Consider the following 16,678-nt stretch of genomic DNA (forward strand, 5'->3'; position numbering starts at 1 on the left):
CAGGTATATCAGGTTGAAGCCAGCTCTCTGTAAAACACAAAATGCCACTGTACTTTCATGCTCCATGACCCTCTAAGAGCAGACATCTTGACAGTGACTGAACATTGCCCATTATTATGGATGGTAGACCCTAAAATATTTTTGACCCACTTTAACTATCACAATGGCATGTCACCCTCTTCGTCTTCGGGCAATCAACTCCTGTGGTATACTGAAATTAAGCTGCTTTGGTGCTTGGGATTGCAGAGCAAGCAGCTGATTACAGGAGTATTCAATACACCCCGCTTTTTTATTTTCTCTGTCCCTCTTACGTTTCCAGGTGATGCAGCCATAAGACACTCTTCAGGTCCTCTTCACGACTCCATCCCAGTTCATAGCTTATTTGAATTGCAGTCAAGATGAACTGGCGCCTGGGTTTGCATACACTGCAGTTTGTTGAAGTTAAAATCCATTTAAAACCGATTTACTGGATTTCTAGTGGCTACTATCAATAACAAGCCAAATCAAAACTAATTGAGTTTAAAAAAAAAAAAAAAATACAGAGCACAAGTTATTAAACTTCCTTATGCATAATTCAACATTTGAAATGTGACGTAACAAACATTCAATTAGATAGAGAGAGAGAGAGAGAGAGAGAGAGAGAGAGAGAGAGAGAGAGAGAGAGAGAGAGAGAGATAGATAGATAGATAGATAGATAGATAGATAGATAGATACTTTATTAATCCCAATGGGAAATTCACATTCTTCAGCAGCAGCATACTGATACAATAAATAATATTAAATTAAAGAATGATAACAATGCAGGTGAAAAACAGAAATTATTAAATTATTAAACCTTTCTCCCAAATTTAGCCATTCAAACACGATTGTCAACTTACCATTCTTCTCATGAATTTGCACAAGTGATTTGTAAGACTGCTGTGCTCTTGTTAGACTGTACTGGGACTGCAAAATAAAAGGTTGCACTTGGTTATAGATAGATAGATAGATAGATACCTCTGCTATAATAAATTTACTTTTAATTTTAAATGTCATTGTAAAAAGCCCTCTATTTTAAAACAAAACCAAAATGTTGCAGTTTTGCACTATATTACATCCAACCAGAAATGGGGTTTCGAGCAATCTTTGCCTCATCCAACTGAAATCTAGGAATTGTATAAACAGACGGTGACATTTTCAAAAATATACAAAACATTTTACCTTACTGCAATTGGGGAAGCAACTAATTTCATTAATATAAGGGGAAAAAAACATTTTTAGTATTGAATTTTACTTTGAAACAAATATTGATCCTTTAACAAATGTATTTCACACACAAAAGGTAGCAGAGAAGAGGTACTCATCTGCTTGATGTATCAAGTTTTAAATGCCACAACTGAAAAAAGGGACAAGATTGCAACTGAACAACCTGAAAAGCATTCATACAGCAACGTCACAGTCAGGCAGTACATTAAAAGCTGTCAGAAAAAGGGTACGTTTGTGATACTTTGGAAATGTTGAACTGTACTGGAAAGTCATCATAAGGTTGTGTAATTTGTCATCCTGTGATTCTCTGTGCAATTTGGCATTCTCAGACAATAAGATCAGCAACTACAGTCAGCAAGTTTGACATTTCCTCCAAGTACTTTGTTTTAGAGTGGATTCAGAACCCATCACTATTTTTTTTATACAGAATTTTGCTATGTTGCAGCCTTCAGCTAAAATCACTCAAATAATTTTTTCCCCCTATATCAAGCAACATTCAGTAACCTCACAATTGTAATATACACCTGATTTGGGGATGTTCTGCTCTTCTCTGCAGATCCTCACAAGCTCTGTAAGGATGAATAGAGAACATTGGTGAATAGCTATTTTCAGGTCTCTCCCCAGATGTTTGATTAGGATTAAATCCAGAATCTGGCAGGACAACTCAAAAGACATTTTTCCTGTGATATTGTTGCCCTATTGGAAAGTGAGCTTTCAGCCCAATCTCATGTCTACAGATGATCTTTAGCAGGTTTCTTTCTTCAAGCCTGTCTAGTCTCCCAGGCAGAACTGCTTAAAAACCACCACAAACAACATGATGCTACCATCCCCGTTTCACTGCTGGAATGGTTTTGCAACGGTCATAAGCTGTACCTGGTTACTTCTTGACATGACGCTAATCTTGGTTTCATCAGACCAGAGAATCTTGTTTTTCATAGACTGCGAGCCCTTTAAGTGCATTTTTGCAAACTCCAAACAGGGTTCCATGTGTCTTTTACTAAGGAAAGGCTTCTGCCTGGCCACTCTGTCACAAAGCAAAAAGATTGGTGGGAGTGTTACCATGATGGTTGCCCTTCTGGAAATTCCTCACATCTCTGACACAGGCTGTCTTGAGCTCAGCCATAGTGACCATTAGGATTTTGGTCATGTATCTTGCCAAAGCCCTTTCCCCATGATTTCTAATTTTGGCTGGGTGGCCAGCTATAGAAAGAGTTGTGGCTGTTCCAAACTTCCATTTAACAATTACAAAAGCATTTGTGTTATTTAATAACATTGGTGCTAAATGAAATTTTGTGTGTCCTCCCACAGATGTGTGCTATAGCACAATGCTGCCCCTAAACTATACAATGTCAATTGTGAGACCTTCTATAGATAGTTGGGTACCTCTCCTAATCATATCCATTCAACTGAACTAACCACAGATGGATTCAAACAATGTGTAGAGACAATGATGTTCGCCTCACTTACATTAGTGCAGTGATATTATTATTGTCATTCATCATTATTATTTGTATCACTGATATACATTCTATACTTCTGACATTGTACTTTTAGTATTTAGCAGTTTTTATAGTAGAAAGATATAATAGAGGGAATTCATAAAAATGTGATTTTTTTTTTCCCCCAAGTCAAAAAAACACTTTTTACATGTTTTTTTGAGAAAAAAACGTAACTTGAAGGAGGTTAATGTTTTAAAATGTCTACTATGTGTTCATTTTGTCATTCTGGGGTATTGAGTGTTGCATGCTGTGGGGAAAAAATGAATTTAAATGATTGAGATGATGACACATATCAGTTTAAAATGTTGTATTTTTGTGTTACGTGCATGAGTAAGTCACTATACCTACATTCTTATCAAAAAACAAGAATGTTTTGATTCATCAAAAAGTACCAGTTCTGGCAGCATGAGACAGAAGGCAGCTTAAGGCCAAGGACTCAAACAGCATTCTCACTGTGCAAATAGAAGGAGCAAACACATGGTGGGAAAGCCAAGCTACAAAGCAAACATACCTGATAAAATGCCAGTCACAAATTTAGTTCCATCTTAGGCATAAAAATCTGGTGGGGCCACATGGACCTGGGAGAGAGACCCTGGCATAAGGAGTCAAGCCATCCTGAGAAGAGTGAGTAGGTGCTTGAGAGTGAGAGACAATCAAGCACAAAAGTGTAGAACTTACAAGACCCAGTCCTCAGTTTAAATCCATTAGCCTTAGTAATGTATATAGTAAGTGGTAGCCTTGGGAATGATCCAGGCTGGGATCACTTCACAGTGCTGGTGAAAATGAGTGCAGATGGGGTTACCTAAGACTCCAAGCGATCAATGAGAAGCAGAGCCAGTGGTGTAAATGAGAAGGCAGTGGATGCATCAAAGGGAAAAAAAAAACATTGCAGTCATACTGAAGGAGTCATGGATGATCAGTGAGACAGCCTCCATTAACCTTATATGTGGGAGTGAAATAGAGACTCTATTTTAAAATGTATTAGGCTACCAGTACCTTTGATTACAAAATGTCAGCCAGAGTTATATTTTAAAAAAATAAAGTATTCCACAATATCTCAACACCAAAAGCAGAAACAAATTAACATTCATACATTTCCAATTTGAGCTTTTTGTGATAACCAGGATGACTATTCCAAAACAGCAAGGTGCATGTGTTCATGCACCCTTTAAATTGTTAATAAAGTCAACCTATGGTTTGCTGCTTAAAAAGGCTGTAGACTTTAAGCCCTACTTAACGGTTCAAGAAACTTGAGTGAATTCCAATGGGTGCAAACTTTTGAACTGAAAACACTTACTACCCTAAACCAGAGGTCAGGAACCCCATACCCAATTCAAAAGTCAATTAACTTATATGCACTTCACTTCGTCCATTGGTCCGGCTTTATGTATTTATTAATACTTTTACTACTTAAGTAAAAAATACATGGTTTCTGGATGCTGTGAGGACACGACTGGGTAACTTATGCGGATGAAGTGACATGAGTAACTTGAGGCTTAAAAAAAAAACAAAAAAAAAAACACAATAATGTTTGCCTCTGCTGTGAGCATTAACAGAGAAATACCTAGTAGTTTCAGTCAAACACTAAAACTAGATCACCTCCATCGGTTCATGCAAGCATCTCCATCCAGAACCGGTTCGACCCTCTCCACTTCCTCCAACTGATGACCGTCACAGCTGATGTCTTTGTTATTGGAGATTTTATTATACGAGACCTCAATATTTCTTGCCCCAAACAGAAATCTTTTGTTTCTTGTTTTCCCGTTGCTCGAGTATGAGATATTACAAGAAGAGCAGAGTTTTCGAAAGGCACAAGGACAGGGCAGCAGGGACCATCGTAACACATGTCAGAGTAAACAACATGCGATACCAGCAGTTGGAGGTTCTTAAAGCGGATTTCCCAGGACTTATTAATGCTACGAAGAAGAGGACCCTGGCTACGAGAACCTTCATTTCGGGTCCCTTACCTATGGCTAAAAGATTGGATGAATACTAGTTGTCTGAAAGGCTACTGTGAGGGACAAAACACTGGCTTCCAGGATAACTGGGGTTTCTTCTGAGAGGCGCAACGTTTCTTCAGATGAGATGGTCTACGTCCTAATAGATTCACCGCCCGGTCCTCATCAAAAACATCTAATTTGTCTCTCCTGACTATGTAATTAATTCTAATCCATATTCATTCCATAATGCCTTCCTAGTATATGATAACTGTAGCAAGCTCTTCCTCAAATGAACACTGCATTAACACTATAAAAACTATAACAGATTATAGATTCAGTAAAAAAAACCTGCACAAAGCAGCATTAACACTCCGCCCATTCAGCATTTTTCTTCCAAGAAGTTAAATATGGCTCTATTAAATGTTAGAGCATTAACCAAGACATTATACATCAACGATCTTATTAGTGATAGGAAAGTAGACTTTCTTACATTACTATAGTACATTGTACCGTGTTGGGGGCCCAAGTTGCCTCGAAAGCTTGCACATTGTAATCTTTTTAGTTAGCCAATATATATACTCGCATTTAAGTTCTTCCGCGGAATAAGTTGGGGCTTGATTGGACTATTTTTTCCTGTATTTTATAACGTCGGTCGTATAAGTCAAATGCGGAAAACTCATGCTATTGGTCCAAGAGATTATGATATGCTAACGCCCACCTGAGAGATTAACCACGGAGCACACTGCCTTTTTTTCCCCTATGTATTGTGCCTACATGACCACACGGTAATACCTGAACTATTACGAAGCGACGTTTGCACTGTTGTGTTTTTGCATCTCACATCCTTATACACCTTTATCAAAAGAGCATCCCTCATCTACAATGGAGTGTTCGATCAGGAGAAAATATGAAGCTGGTTATATTTTAAAAGTCGTTGAAGTGGCGAAAAAAATTGGCAACTGCGCTACTGCAACCAAATTCGATCCATATGAGAAACAGGTGCGAGATTGGAGGAAGCAAGATATTTAGAAAAAAAAATTTAAGTGTTGCATTTTTGAATGGGCATATAAGTCGGGGTCTGATTTTAATACTGATTTTTTGGGTTTCAAAAACCTGACTTATACGTGAGTATATATATGGTAAATGAAACGTGGCTCACCTCTGATGGTGCAGCTGTTTTAATTGAATGTGCACCTCCGAATTACAGCTTTAGATATTCGGTTTGCCAATGTAAAAAAAAGAGGAGGTGGCTTATCAACTATTTACTCAAGCCAGTTTAAAGATGTTGACTTTAGTACGTCTTTAGAGTACCTTGCCATTATTATTCAAGGAGTTTCCCAGTCTCTAGTATAGTCAGTGTATAGACCTCCTAAATATAATGCTTCTTTCATTGAGGAATTCTTAGACTTAGTGTCAATTATAATAACTATGATAGGTTCCTAATTGTTGGCTACTTTAAATTTTCATATTGATAAACAGTGAACATGATTCTCCTGCACTCTTTTGATCTGAGCCAGCACGTTAGTCAGCGCACACAAGGGGTGACACACAGTGGATTTAGTGATTACTAAAGGATTAAAAGTTGATGTGAGGCAGATCGTGGGTATCGGTATATCAGACCACTGTTTCATATTTTTAATATAGAAATACTGATAACTAATGAGAAGTGTACTACGGTTGACCCTTGATATACGACCGGCCTGACATGTGAACAACTTGATTTATGACCAAAATTTTTGTTTTGATTTACGGCCGACATCATGCGTTACGACCTGAATGCGGTCACATGTATCCGCTTGCACGATTGTAAACAAACAGCCGAGAGTGTTTGTAAGCGTCAGTCGGAGCCAAGATACATGTGTTTGTGGACGTAATTTCGGTCAGTGCAATGATTTATATAATTTTTTTCGATAATTGCTAAGGAAGAAAGAGAAGGTAACGAAGGTAAAGAAAGTGATCACAATCGAAACGAAGAAGGAAATTGGGCGGAAATATGAGAGTTGTGTTCGTGTGACTGATCTCGCTAATATGTACAGCATGTCGAAATCCACCATCTCGACAATTTTACAAAGAAAAGATTTGTATAAGGAGGCTCCTTCCAAACAATAACCACCTTCCATTTCATTCTCCTCCTCCTCCCTTCCTGCAGCCCAAAGATGTCAAATGGTGAGTATAGTATGAAATTGTTGTTTCTGGTAGGCTAGGCACTTTTTATAACATTTTGGTTAGTACATTTGAAAAATTATTGGTGTTTTGGTAAATTATGCACATTATACAACCCTTTTTTATTATGAAAAGGTTAAGTAAGTGTTGCTGTGGGAGGTTCGGAACGCGTTATGGGTATTTCCATTATTTCTTATGGGAAAAATAGTCTTGACTTACAACCAACTTGAGTTACAACCAGCCCTCGCGAACAAATTGAGTACGTAAGTCAAGGGTCCACTGAATATCAAAACAGCGTTTAACATCTGCAGTTTCAAAGTTTGCTAACAATCTAAACAACTAGTACACCTGAAGTGCTTACTACAATAGCGGTAATGTAAATAGTAAGGTGTAAAATTTTAATGCTAAAGTGAGCTGCTGCTGACATAGTCGATCCTGAAATCCTCCAACATATCATACCATGGAAGACCCAAAGAGTGTCTGATTTTAAGGAAATATGCCGGTGAGCTTGAGCGTAAATGGAGAGAAACTAAATTGATAGTTCACTATGAAATACTGAAGGCTAAAATAATGGAATATAAAAACATACTCCATCTTGAGAGGCGGTGCTACTTCTCTAAAATTATAAATAATGCTGGTATAGTTCACTATGAAATACTGAAGGCTAAAATAATGGAATATAAAAACATAATCCATCTTGAGAGGCGGTGCTACTTCTCTAAAATTATAAATAATGCTGGCATAATCTAAGACTTTTATTCTCTACTATTGAATATTTGCTAAAAGTCAGTCAATGGGATGCCTCCAAAAAAACTCAATTAAACTTGAGGCTTTTGTTACATTAAAAAAAAAAAAAAAAAAACACAAAATGAATGATATTAGAAATAATATAGTACATCCCCCCCAAAGCTGATCCTATTAAATCCCAGCACTCCATTTTAAGTGAATTAAATTATTTCAATAATTTTCTCAACTGAAACCCTTCACCTGCGTCATGACTCATAACCAACAAGCTTTTTCAAAGTAGTATCCAATGTGCCAATTGATAGTGTGCTTGACATAGTAAACACATCATTAGATACGGGGTCTTCCCTGTCTGTCTCAAGAATGTTGCTGCTAAACAAACCCCTGCTCATTTAAAATAACCTTGACCCCTCTGTTTTTGACAATTTTAGACCTATTTCTAACCTGCCTTTAAGTAAAATTCTAGAAAAGGCAGTCATTACACAGCTAAATGATCACTTGAATAAACATGCTATTTTTGAGAAGTTTCAGAACAAATTACAATACAGCAACTGCACTGGTTACAGTAGTAAATGACTTGCAGGTTAATGCGGACATAGGCCATTTATCTGAGAGGGCCTCTCTGACAATGCCTTAAATTAGTCTGAGTCTTAACAGGTAGAAAATTCTCTTGTCAGTTATGGTAATTATACTTTGAAGACACATGATATTCTATATGGAGTTCCACAAGGATCTATCCCTGGTCAACTGCTATTTTCGATCTACCTGCTTCAATTAGGTCAGATTATCTCAAGACATAATGTGATCTATCACAGCTATGCTGATGACACACAACTGTATTTATCAATAGCGCTTAATGACTCCGACAATTTTGGTTCACTGACTGTCTGTCTTGTGCTTCGGAATGGATGAGTAATAATTTTCTCAAACTAAATAAGGAGAAAACAGAAATTCTAGTTGTTGGCAAAAATGGATATAATGAGGGAATAGAAATAAACACAAAACAATTAGGCTTAAAAATCTAGATGGAGGTAAATAATTTAGGGGTAATTATTGACTGTGACCTAAATTTTAAATCAAATATTAATCAAATTACTAGGAGAGCATTTTTCCACTTAAGGAATATTGTTAAAGTAAGATCCCGAATAACTTTGCAAGATGTTGAAAAATTAGTTCATGTTTTTATTTTTAGTTGACTAGATTACTGCAACGCACTCCTTTCAGAAATGCCCAAGAAAGACATCAATCGGTTGTAACAAGTGCAGAATGCAGCGGTCAGAATTTTAACTAGGAAAAGAAAACCTGAGCACGTCTCTCCAGTTTTGATGCCTTTAACATTGGTTACCTATTAATACCATTCAGAATGGACTTTAAAATACTGCTAATGGTTTACAATGCCTTAAACAATCTCACTTGTCCTGTAATGAATCCCTCTTAAACTATATGTGCATTGAATTATATTCATCAAGACACCACAATCCCTACTATTCTCTGCTGTTCTTTTTCAGGTTTTTCTGTGGTGGTGATCTATGCCACCACTATCTGATCAAGGTAACATGCAGTCCCTACATTAATGAATTGAAGGTAGTGCCCCAAGTGTCCACATGACCATCATCAAATTCTTTCACGTGAAGCCTAAAAACCATGAGGACTGATTTAGATAATTTATGTTAGGTCAAATGTCCAGTGGGGGCGGGGAGGTCTCTTGGTTTTAGAACCCCTGCTGATTGTTTTTTTTCCTCCAGGCCATCTGGAGTTTGTTTTGTTTTCTACTGTTCTCTAGGCCATCTGACCTTACTATACTCTTTGTTACTTAGTATTGCCTAACCTTGTTTCTGTTTCATATAAACTTTTTCTTTCTTCATCTTGTAAAGCACTTTCAGCTATGACATTTGTATGAAAATGTACTCTATACATCAGTACTGTACAAAAGTTTTAGGCAGGTGTGAAAAAATGCTGTAAACAAAGAATGCTTTCAAAAATGGAAGTGTTAATCATTTATTTTCATCAATCAACAAAATGCAGTGAATGAACAAAAGAGAAATCTAAATCAAATCAATATTTGGTGTGACCACCCTTTGCCTTCAAAACAGTATCAATTCTTCTAGGTACACTTGCACACAGTTTTTGAAGGAACTCGGCTGGTAGGTTGTTCCAAACATCTTGGAGAACTAACCACAGATCTTCTGTGGATGTAGGCTTCCTCACATCCTTCTGTCTCTTCATGTAATCCCAGACACACTTGAAGATGTTGAGATCAGGGCTCTGTGGGAGCCATACCATCACTTCCAGGACTTCTTGTTCTTCTTTATGCTGAAGATAGTTCTTAATGACTTTGGCTGTATGTTTGGGGTCATTGTCCTGCTGCAGAATAAATTTGGGGCCAATCATACGCCTCCCTGATGGTATTGCATGATGGATAAGTATCTGACTGTATTTCTCAGCATTGAGAACACTGTTAATCCTGACCAAATCTCCAACTCCATTTACAGAAATGCAGCCCCAAACATTCAAGGAACCTCAACCATGTTTCACCGTTGCCTGCAGACACTCATTATTGTACCGCTCTCCAGCCCTTCGATGAACAAACTGCCTTCTGCTACAGCCAAATATTTCAAATTTTGACTCATCAGTCCAGAGCACCTGCTGCCATTTTTCTGCACCCCAGTTCCTATGTTTTCGTGCATACTTGAGTCGCTTGGCCTTGTTTCCACGTCATTGGTATGGCTTTTTGGCTGCAACTCTTCCATGAAGACCACTTCTGGCGAGACTTCTCCGGACAGTACATGGGTGTACCTGGGTCCTACTGGTTTCTGCCAGTTCTGAGCTGATGGCACTGCTGGACATCTTCCAATTTTGAAGGGTAATAAGCTTGATGTGTCTTTCATCTGCTGCACTAAGTTTCCTTGGCCGACCACTGCATCTACGGTCCTCAATGTTGCCCGTTTCTTTGTGCTTCTTCAAAAGAGCTTGAATAGCACATCTTGAAACCCCAGTCTGCTTTCAAATCTTTGTCAGGGAGAGACCATGCTGATGCAGTATAACTACCTTGTGTCTTGTTGCTGTGCTCAGTCTTGCCATGACATGAAACTGTCTTCCACAACCTCACCTTTGTAGCAGAGTTTGGCTGTTCCTCTCCCAGTTTTAAGCCTCCTACACAGCTGTTTCTGTTTCAGTTAATGACTGTGTTTCAACCTACGTGTGACATTGATGATCATTAGCACCTGTTTGGTATAATTGGTTGATCATACACCTGACTATAATCCTATAAAATCCCTGACTTTGTGCAAGTGTACCTATAAGAATTGATGCTGGTTTGAAGGCAAAAGGTAGTAACACCAAATACTGATTTGATGTAGATTTTTCTTTTGTTCGCTCACTTTGCATTTTTATATATATATATATATATATATATATATATATATATATGAATGGAAGAGAAGGTCTGTGATACGGTTTGCATATTTGCAGTTGGAGATCCACAAAGGGAGAAAAAACGAATCACGTATCATAAAATAGTTTTATTCCTGAGCTTTCAACCCCTATCAGGGGTCTTCATCAGAGGATAATGCTTAGACTTACAAGAATCAAAGGCAATATATAGCAGCACATTCGGGGCGGGGGGGGTGGGTGGAGGTGACTAAGTCCGTATGATCAAAAAGGGGGGGGGGTTATCGTTAAATTAAAGTGCATATGTCCTTCTTATATATATATATATATATATATATATATATATATAAGTTGTTGTTCTTGTGTACAATCCTTTAACAGCAATGCTCCGTTAAGAGCAGCCGCATACATAATTACAAGTTAGGGCTGGGTGATGTGACCGCAAATCAATATCACGAATACCTGAACATTTAACTGGGAATTATAATTAATGAACAATTATTCTGTTTTTGTTTTTTCTTGTTGCTTTTAAATTTTATTTATTTAGAATATTTAAAGACATAAAGTGGTTAACAGCAGCAGCACGGAAAAAACGAATTTTAAAAAGAAAGGCATATAAAACATGTAGACATTATCATTTATGATATACAAACACAGGAAGAATATAGCCGCTAGTCACTACCAAGATTTCCCCCATTTAGATTACTGATTATTGTACCGTTACATCTGTTAAGATGATGTGTACTTACCAATTGCCAGGTTCAGCCTCTGTCTAAAACATTGCTGCCATGTCCATCCATTAAGCTCTGCAGCTTTGATAACATTTGTGGCACTATCTGTCATAGTGGCCATGAGGTTGTTTTCCATGCGGTCCCACGCAGAAAACACGTTTCTTTGGCCATGTGCAATCATCTCTGGTGCATGATCAACTGGAAAATATGCTATCTTGAGGCATCTGTTATGCAGTTTCCATTTATCATCAACGTAGTGCAAAGTAACGCTCAAGTATGGCTCCATTATCCTACTTGACCAAAGATCAGATGTTTCTGCATAGCGCTGAACAGAATTCAGTTCAGCGGCTACCTTTTAATCGAGCATGTTTTGTACATGAAGAGAACTGCAGTTTAATAAAAAAATATTTACACGATGGCACAAAGTATCTTCTGTCAAGGATTTTGATAAAGTGTTTAAACCTACTGTGCTCCACTTTAAGTATGGAAGACACATCCTTCACGATGTAGTAGGAAATGGCATCAGTTTTTTCTTTCCATCTTCTCGAATCCTTTTCATGTTGCGTAGCATTTGTACGTGCTTTTGTTATTGACACTATGGAGGAACTTGTAGCTGAATGTTTGTCACCCTCGCTCTTTTTTGAGTCATGCACTGTTCCTATTCAATAACATGATTATACTCCCAAGTGTTGAAACAGATTGGTGGTATTACCTTTGATCGCTGAACTGTCATCTCTGTCTTGTCATTGAGCACAGTTTAAACTTTTGAAAAAGAGACAAATGTTTGTTTGCAGTGTTTGAATAACGTTCCTGTCTCTCTACAACCTCCTGTGTTTCTGCGCAAATCTGTGACCCAAGCATGACAATATAAAAATAACCATATAAACATATGGTTTCTACTTCGCGGATTTTCTTATTTCGCGGGTGGCTCTGGAACGCAACCCCAGCGATGTAGGAGGGATTACTGTATCAGACAGGGGTAAGATAATGCTGATTAAGAGGTTCTGAATGTTGGTTTTGATTAATTTCGATTAACTGCCCAGCACTATTACAAGTAACTAAGTAAATGCTTTAAGGTTAAAATGATTTGCCAATTTATCAGTACTTCTGAAAAATAAACAAGAAACCAAGATAAAACTAACCAGAATTTGATTTACCTTGTTAGCTCCAAACTGTACTCTGGCTTTGCCCTTCACCAGCGTGGCATTTATTTGCATGATTATGGACTCTATAGAATAGGCACTGCTCCAGCCCTAAAAAATATATAAGCAAAACATTTAAAAGAAACTATATTTAATGGACCAGTATTGTCCAAATTAATCAAATGACACAGTCTTAACAAAAACAGTATATTTTATTAGTTGTCTTTGTCTGCCCAGGCACACATGAAAATCAAATGAGAAATAAATTTCCCAATGTACCATTAAGAATTTCTTGCCCACAAAACTGTGCAGATAGTCCTAGGAATTAAAATCAATTTATTACATTTAAGAGTGTGTAACATTTCTTACCTGCTTTGTTAGAAGCTCCATACAAATTGCCCCACCTCCAAGAACATACCTGGCAATAAAAACAAAAATTATTTCAGTATAGAAAATGTTTTCCCCATGAAATACAAGTCATTTTACATGTGTTTTGTTTTTTTACTGTTTACAATACACTGAGGTTTAAATGCTTGCCTCCCCAGTTTACCCTGATGAACATATCTGAGCCGTTGTTGTACTAACAGCTGTTTATGGAAGAAGAGTAGTTTTAAGATATAAAGATGGGCTATCATAGAAAAGTGAGTGTTTTATTCTTGACACATTTTAATGGCAACAGTTCTAGCTAAACCCCTCTGAAAATAGCACCCTAGATTTTACTTAAAAGTTTGCTCAAAAGTCCAGTATTACAAATGCTAAACACATCATTTTAAAAACACATTTTCTTTCTTAGCTTCCTCTGTCATTTGGGAATATGTCTAGCTCAGCCTGAAAAATATTTGACATTTATTTAATTCAAACACTGTTCTTTGAGACACCTACCATGTAAGCTGTTGACTCTCATAAACAGGTCTTTGGATTCTGTTGTGGCTTTGGGCCTACTAGACCTGCTTCAGTCAGTTTCCAAGATCGTTTGCGTGGTACAGGATACTGCACTCTGACAACTTGGCTTTGTTTGCAACTTCTCTAAAGGAAAGACCTACTATTTTAAGGGTTATAATGATCTGTCTGTCTTCCTGCATTAACCACCTTTCCTTGCCATCACGATAGCAATATACAATGCTATAATATTCAAATAATGCTTCAGAGGGTATAGCTCAGCACAGTTTGTTCCGACTCTGTTTTTTTATAGGCAATGAGTTTTTTATACACTATTATTATACACGGTTTTTCATATACTGCTTTACACTTGTGTACACCGTTTACACTGTTGTATAGGCAACGAGTTTGTAAGTAGGAAGACCAGTTAGAAATGTCTGCATTAATCTTTACAGTTGAACTGCTGCAAGTCCTTAACCCTTTACTTGATCTCTGAAAATGTCTTTTTTGTATATCTCTGAATATTGAGTTACCTTTTCAGTAACCTGAACTTTTTTGCTTTTAATATGACTAGCTGCTGCTTTCCTTTGTACCATTTCAGGTTAATCAATGGACTTGAACTGCTTGTATTTAAATAAAAAAAATGGAAAAGTGGGGGGTGTTCTAAAATGTATTGGTGAGTATATATAAAGTTGTGTTAAAAAGTAAGCAAGCCCCATGGAAATCGCTGAATATGTTGAAAAGGTCAAAAGATAAAAGTGATATACATACTTGAACAAATGATACATAAAATTGACAGGGTGAATTTAGCCTTATAATCTACATTTATAAACACGCAGATTTGTCATATGGAAAAGGAAAAGTACACCCTTAGATTTATCACCACTTTAAATCCATAAAAATAGAACTGGGTTGTCCAGATTAGGTGCCAGTGATTAAAACATCCTAAGGGAGCATGAAGGTGGAACCTTTCCTATTTAAACCACAGATATTGGTGGTCTTGTGTTCTCTTTGCTATTGAAACTGTTTGAAATCAATTATTCCACTGCAAGGATAATCTACAAATGGTATAGACTTCAAATGATTGCAATTTGTCCCAGACTGGCTATCCCAGCAAATTCAGTCGAACTGCTGACTGTTTCATACTAAAAGAACTCTTTGCATCTATAATGAGAAAAGAGAATGAGAAAGAGTCCAAAAAGAATATTACAGCAAGACTAAAATTTTTCATTGAACATTCAGGTTAAGAGGAGGCCTTTTTGATCAATTCTGGGTAGATGAATCAGGGATCGAGCTGTCTGGCCACAGTAACACATTCAACACTATGGATGTTACAAGAACTGAATTTTCAGTACCAATACTAAAATGCAAAACACTTAACAGTACTAACTTTTCACAGTATTGGTGCCAAAGTGAAAGTGTGCTGCATTGATGACCAACTTCAAGTTGACTTATTGCTTTGGAAGGCACAAAAATAATTGATAAAAGCACGAGTAAAAACTACACATAAAATGGCTTCATCGTTTTATATCACCGCATTAATACATCTCAAAAAGAAAAATGGAGTCACGTCTAGAAATGAAAATTTCAGCACACAATTTGCCAGAATCTGCAATTTGCTGGAATCGGTTGTGGCCAGAAACAGGTTTGTGTGTGCTTTGAGAGTACATGTCATCACTGATAAGATGGAAGTTTCAATTGTTTAGCTTGTAGATGGCAAGATGAATTGCTTTTTAATACCATGTCCTATAGTGCCCAAATAAATGAGCAAAGGCTATGCATTAATTGCATACGGGTCTCAGCATTCATGTACTTTCTAAGCTGTGTTGGGGTCACACAAGTAAAACTGAAGCAAGTTTCAAACTAAGTAACTATTTTTCTTGTCTAAACTAGAGATTAAATGAGCTGCTCCATTTGTTAATATTAGTAGTATGACACACACTGTGTTAAAAGAAGCACACTGCAGACACACAATTTACAGTAGGCAAAACAGTATATATAAACGGTACATTTTTATTAATCATTTGGTTTCTGAAGGCAAACTAATGTTCAATAGTACAACTCCTAATTTGACGAAAGTAATGAAAGCAGGTCTAGTAAATGTAATGCAGTCTCTTAGTTACAACTAATAGAATACAAGCAAGGCCAGCTTAGTAATTTTTCGAATTCTGGATCTGTGCACAGGTTAAGCAATAATAAAGTAAGATGCTCTAAAAACAGAACAACAGATTCATGTAAAACTGACAAGTATGATTTCACACAAGCAGCCTTTAAGTTTGAACAAACATAAAAGCATCAGGAGTTTGTGACATTTGAAATCTGAATCAACTTGACTCGTCCATTAAATGCAGTCCTGATCAAAAGTTTAAGACCACTTGAAAAATGGCAAAAAATCATATTTTGCATGGTTGGATCTTAACAAGGTTCCAAGTAGAGCTTCAACATGCAACAAGAAGAAATGGGAGTGAGACTAAACATTTGTTGAGCATGCAATTTAATGAAAACAACGATTAAACTGAAACAGGCTGTTTTACAGCTGATCAAAAGTTTAAGACCACACCTCCAAAAAAACCCGTAAACCCCCCCAAAACAGAAATCAAACTTCCAAACATGAACTCAGTACTGAGTAGCTCCACCGTTATTGTTGATCACTTCAAAAATTCGTTGCGGCATGCTTGATGCAAGCGTTTCCATGAGGTGAATGGGAACATTTCTCCAAGTGGTGAAGGGCATCAACTGTCTGGAACTGTTGTCCATTTTTGTAAACTTCCCTTGCCATCCATCCCCAAAGGTTCTCAATTGGATTTAGATCAGGGGAACAAGCAGGATGGGCCAAAAGAGTGATGTTATTCTCCTGGAAGAAGTCCCTTGTCCTGCGGGCATTGTGTACTGTAGCGTTGTCCTGTTGAAAAACCCAGTCGTTACCACACAGACGAGGGCGCTCA

At 37.3% G+C, this 16,678-nt stretch overlaps 1 protein-coding gene across 5 annotated transcripts in view; it reads right to left on the reverse strand.

Annotated features, from left to right (window-relative positions):
• The window catches only part of LOC114642999 (ubiquitin-conjugating enzyme E2 Q1), a 252,422-nt gene that overhangs the window by 3,231 nt on the left and 232,513 nt on the right, over positions 1–16,678 (reverse strand). For 4 of the 5 annotated variants that reach the window (XM_051923256.1, XM_051923255.1, XM_051923253.1 and 1 more), the window contains exons 10-12: positions 13,224–13,272; positions 12,870–12,965; positions 879–945 (exon numbers count right to left, since the gene is read on the reverse strand). In XM_051923256.1, coding sequence (XP_051779216.1) covers positions 879–945; positions 12,870–12,965; positions 13,224–13,272 — 212 coding nt within the window. The remainder of the gene's footprint in view (positions 1–878; positions 946–12,869; positions 12,966–13,223; positions 13,273–16,678) is intronic. The other variant, XM_051923252.1, reaches the window with a different exon arrangement.

This window comes from Erpetoichthys calabaricus, chromosome 2 (genome assembly GCF_900747795.2).
Source record: "Erpetoichthys calabaricus chromosome 2, fErpCal1.3, whole genome shotgun sequence".
Classification (NCBI taxonomy): Eukaryota; Metazoa; Chordata; class Cladistia; order Polypteriformes; family Polypteridae; genus Erpetoichthys; species Erpetoichthys calabaricus.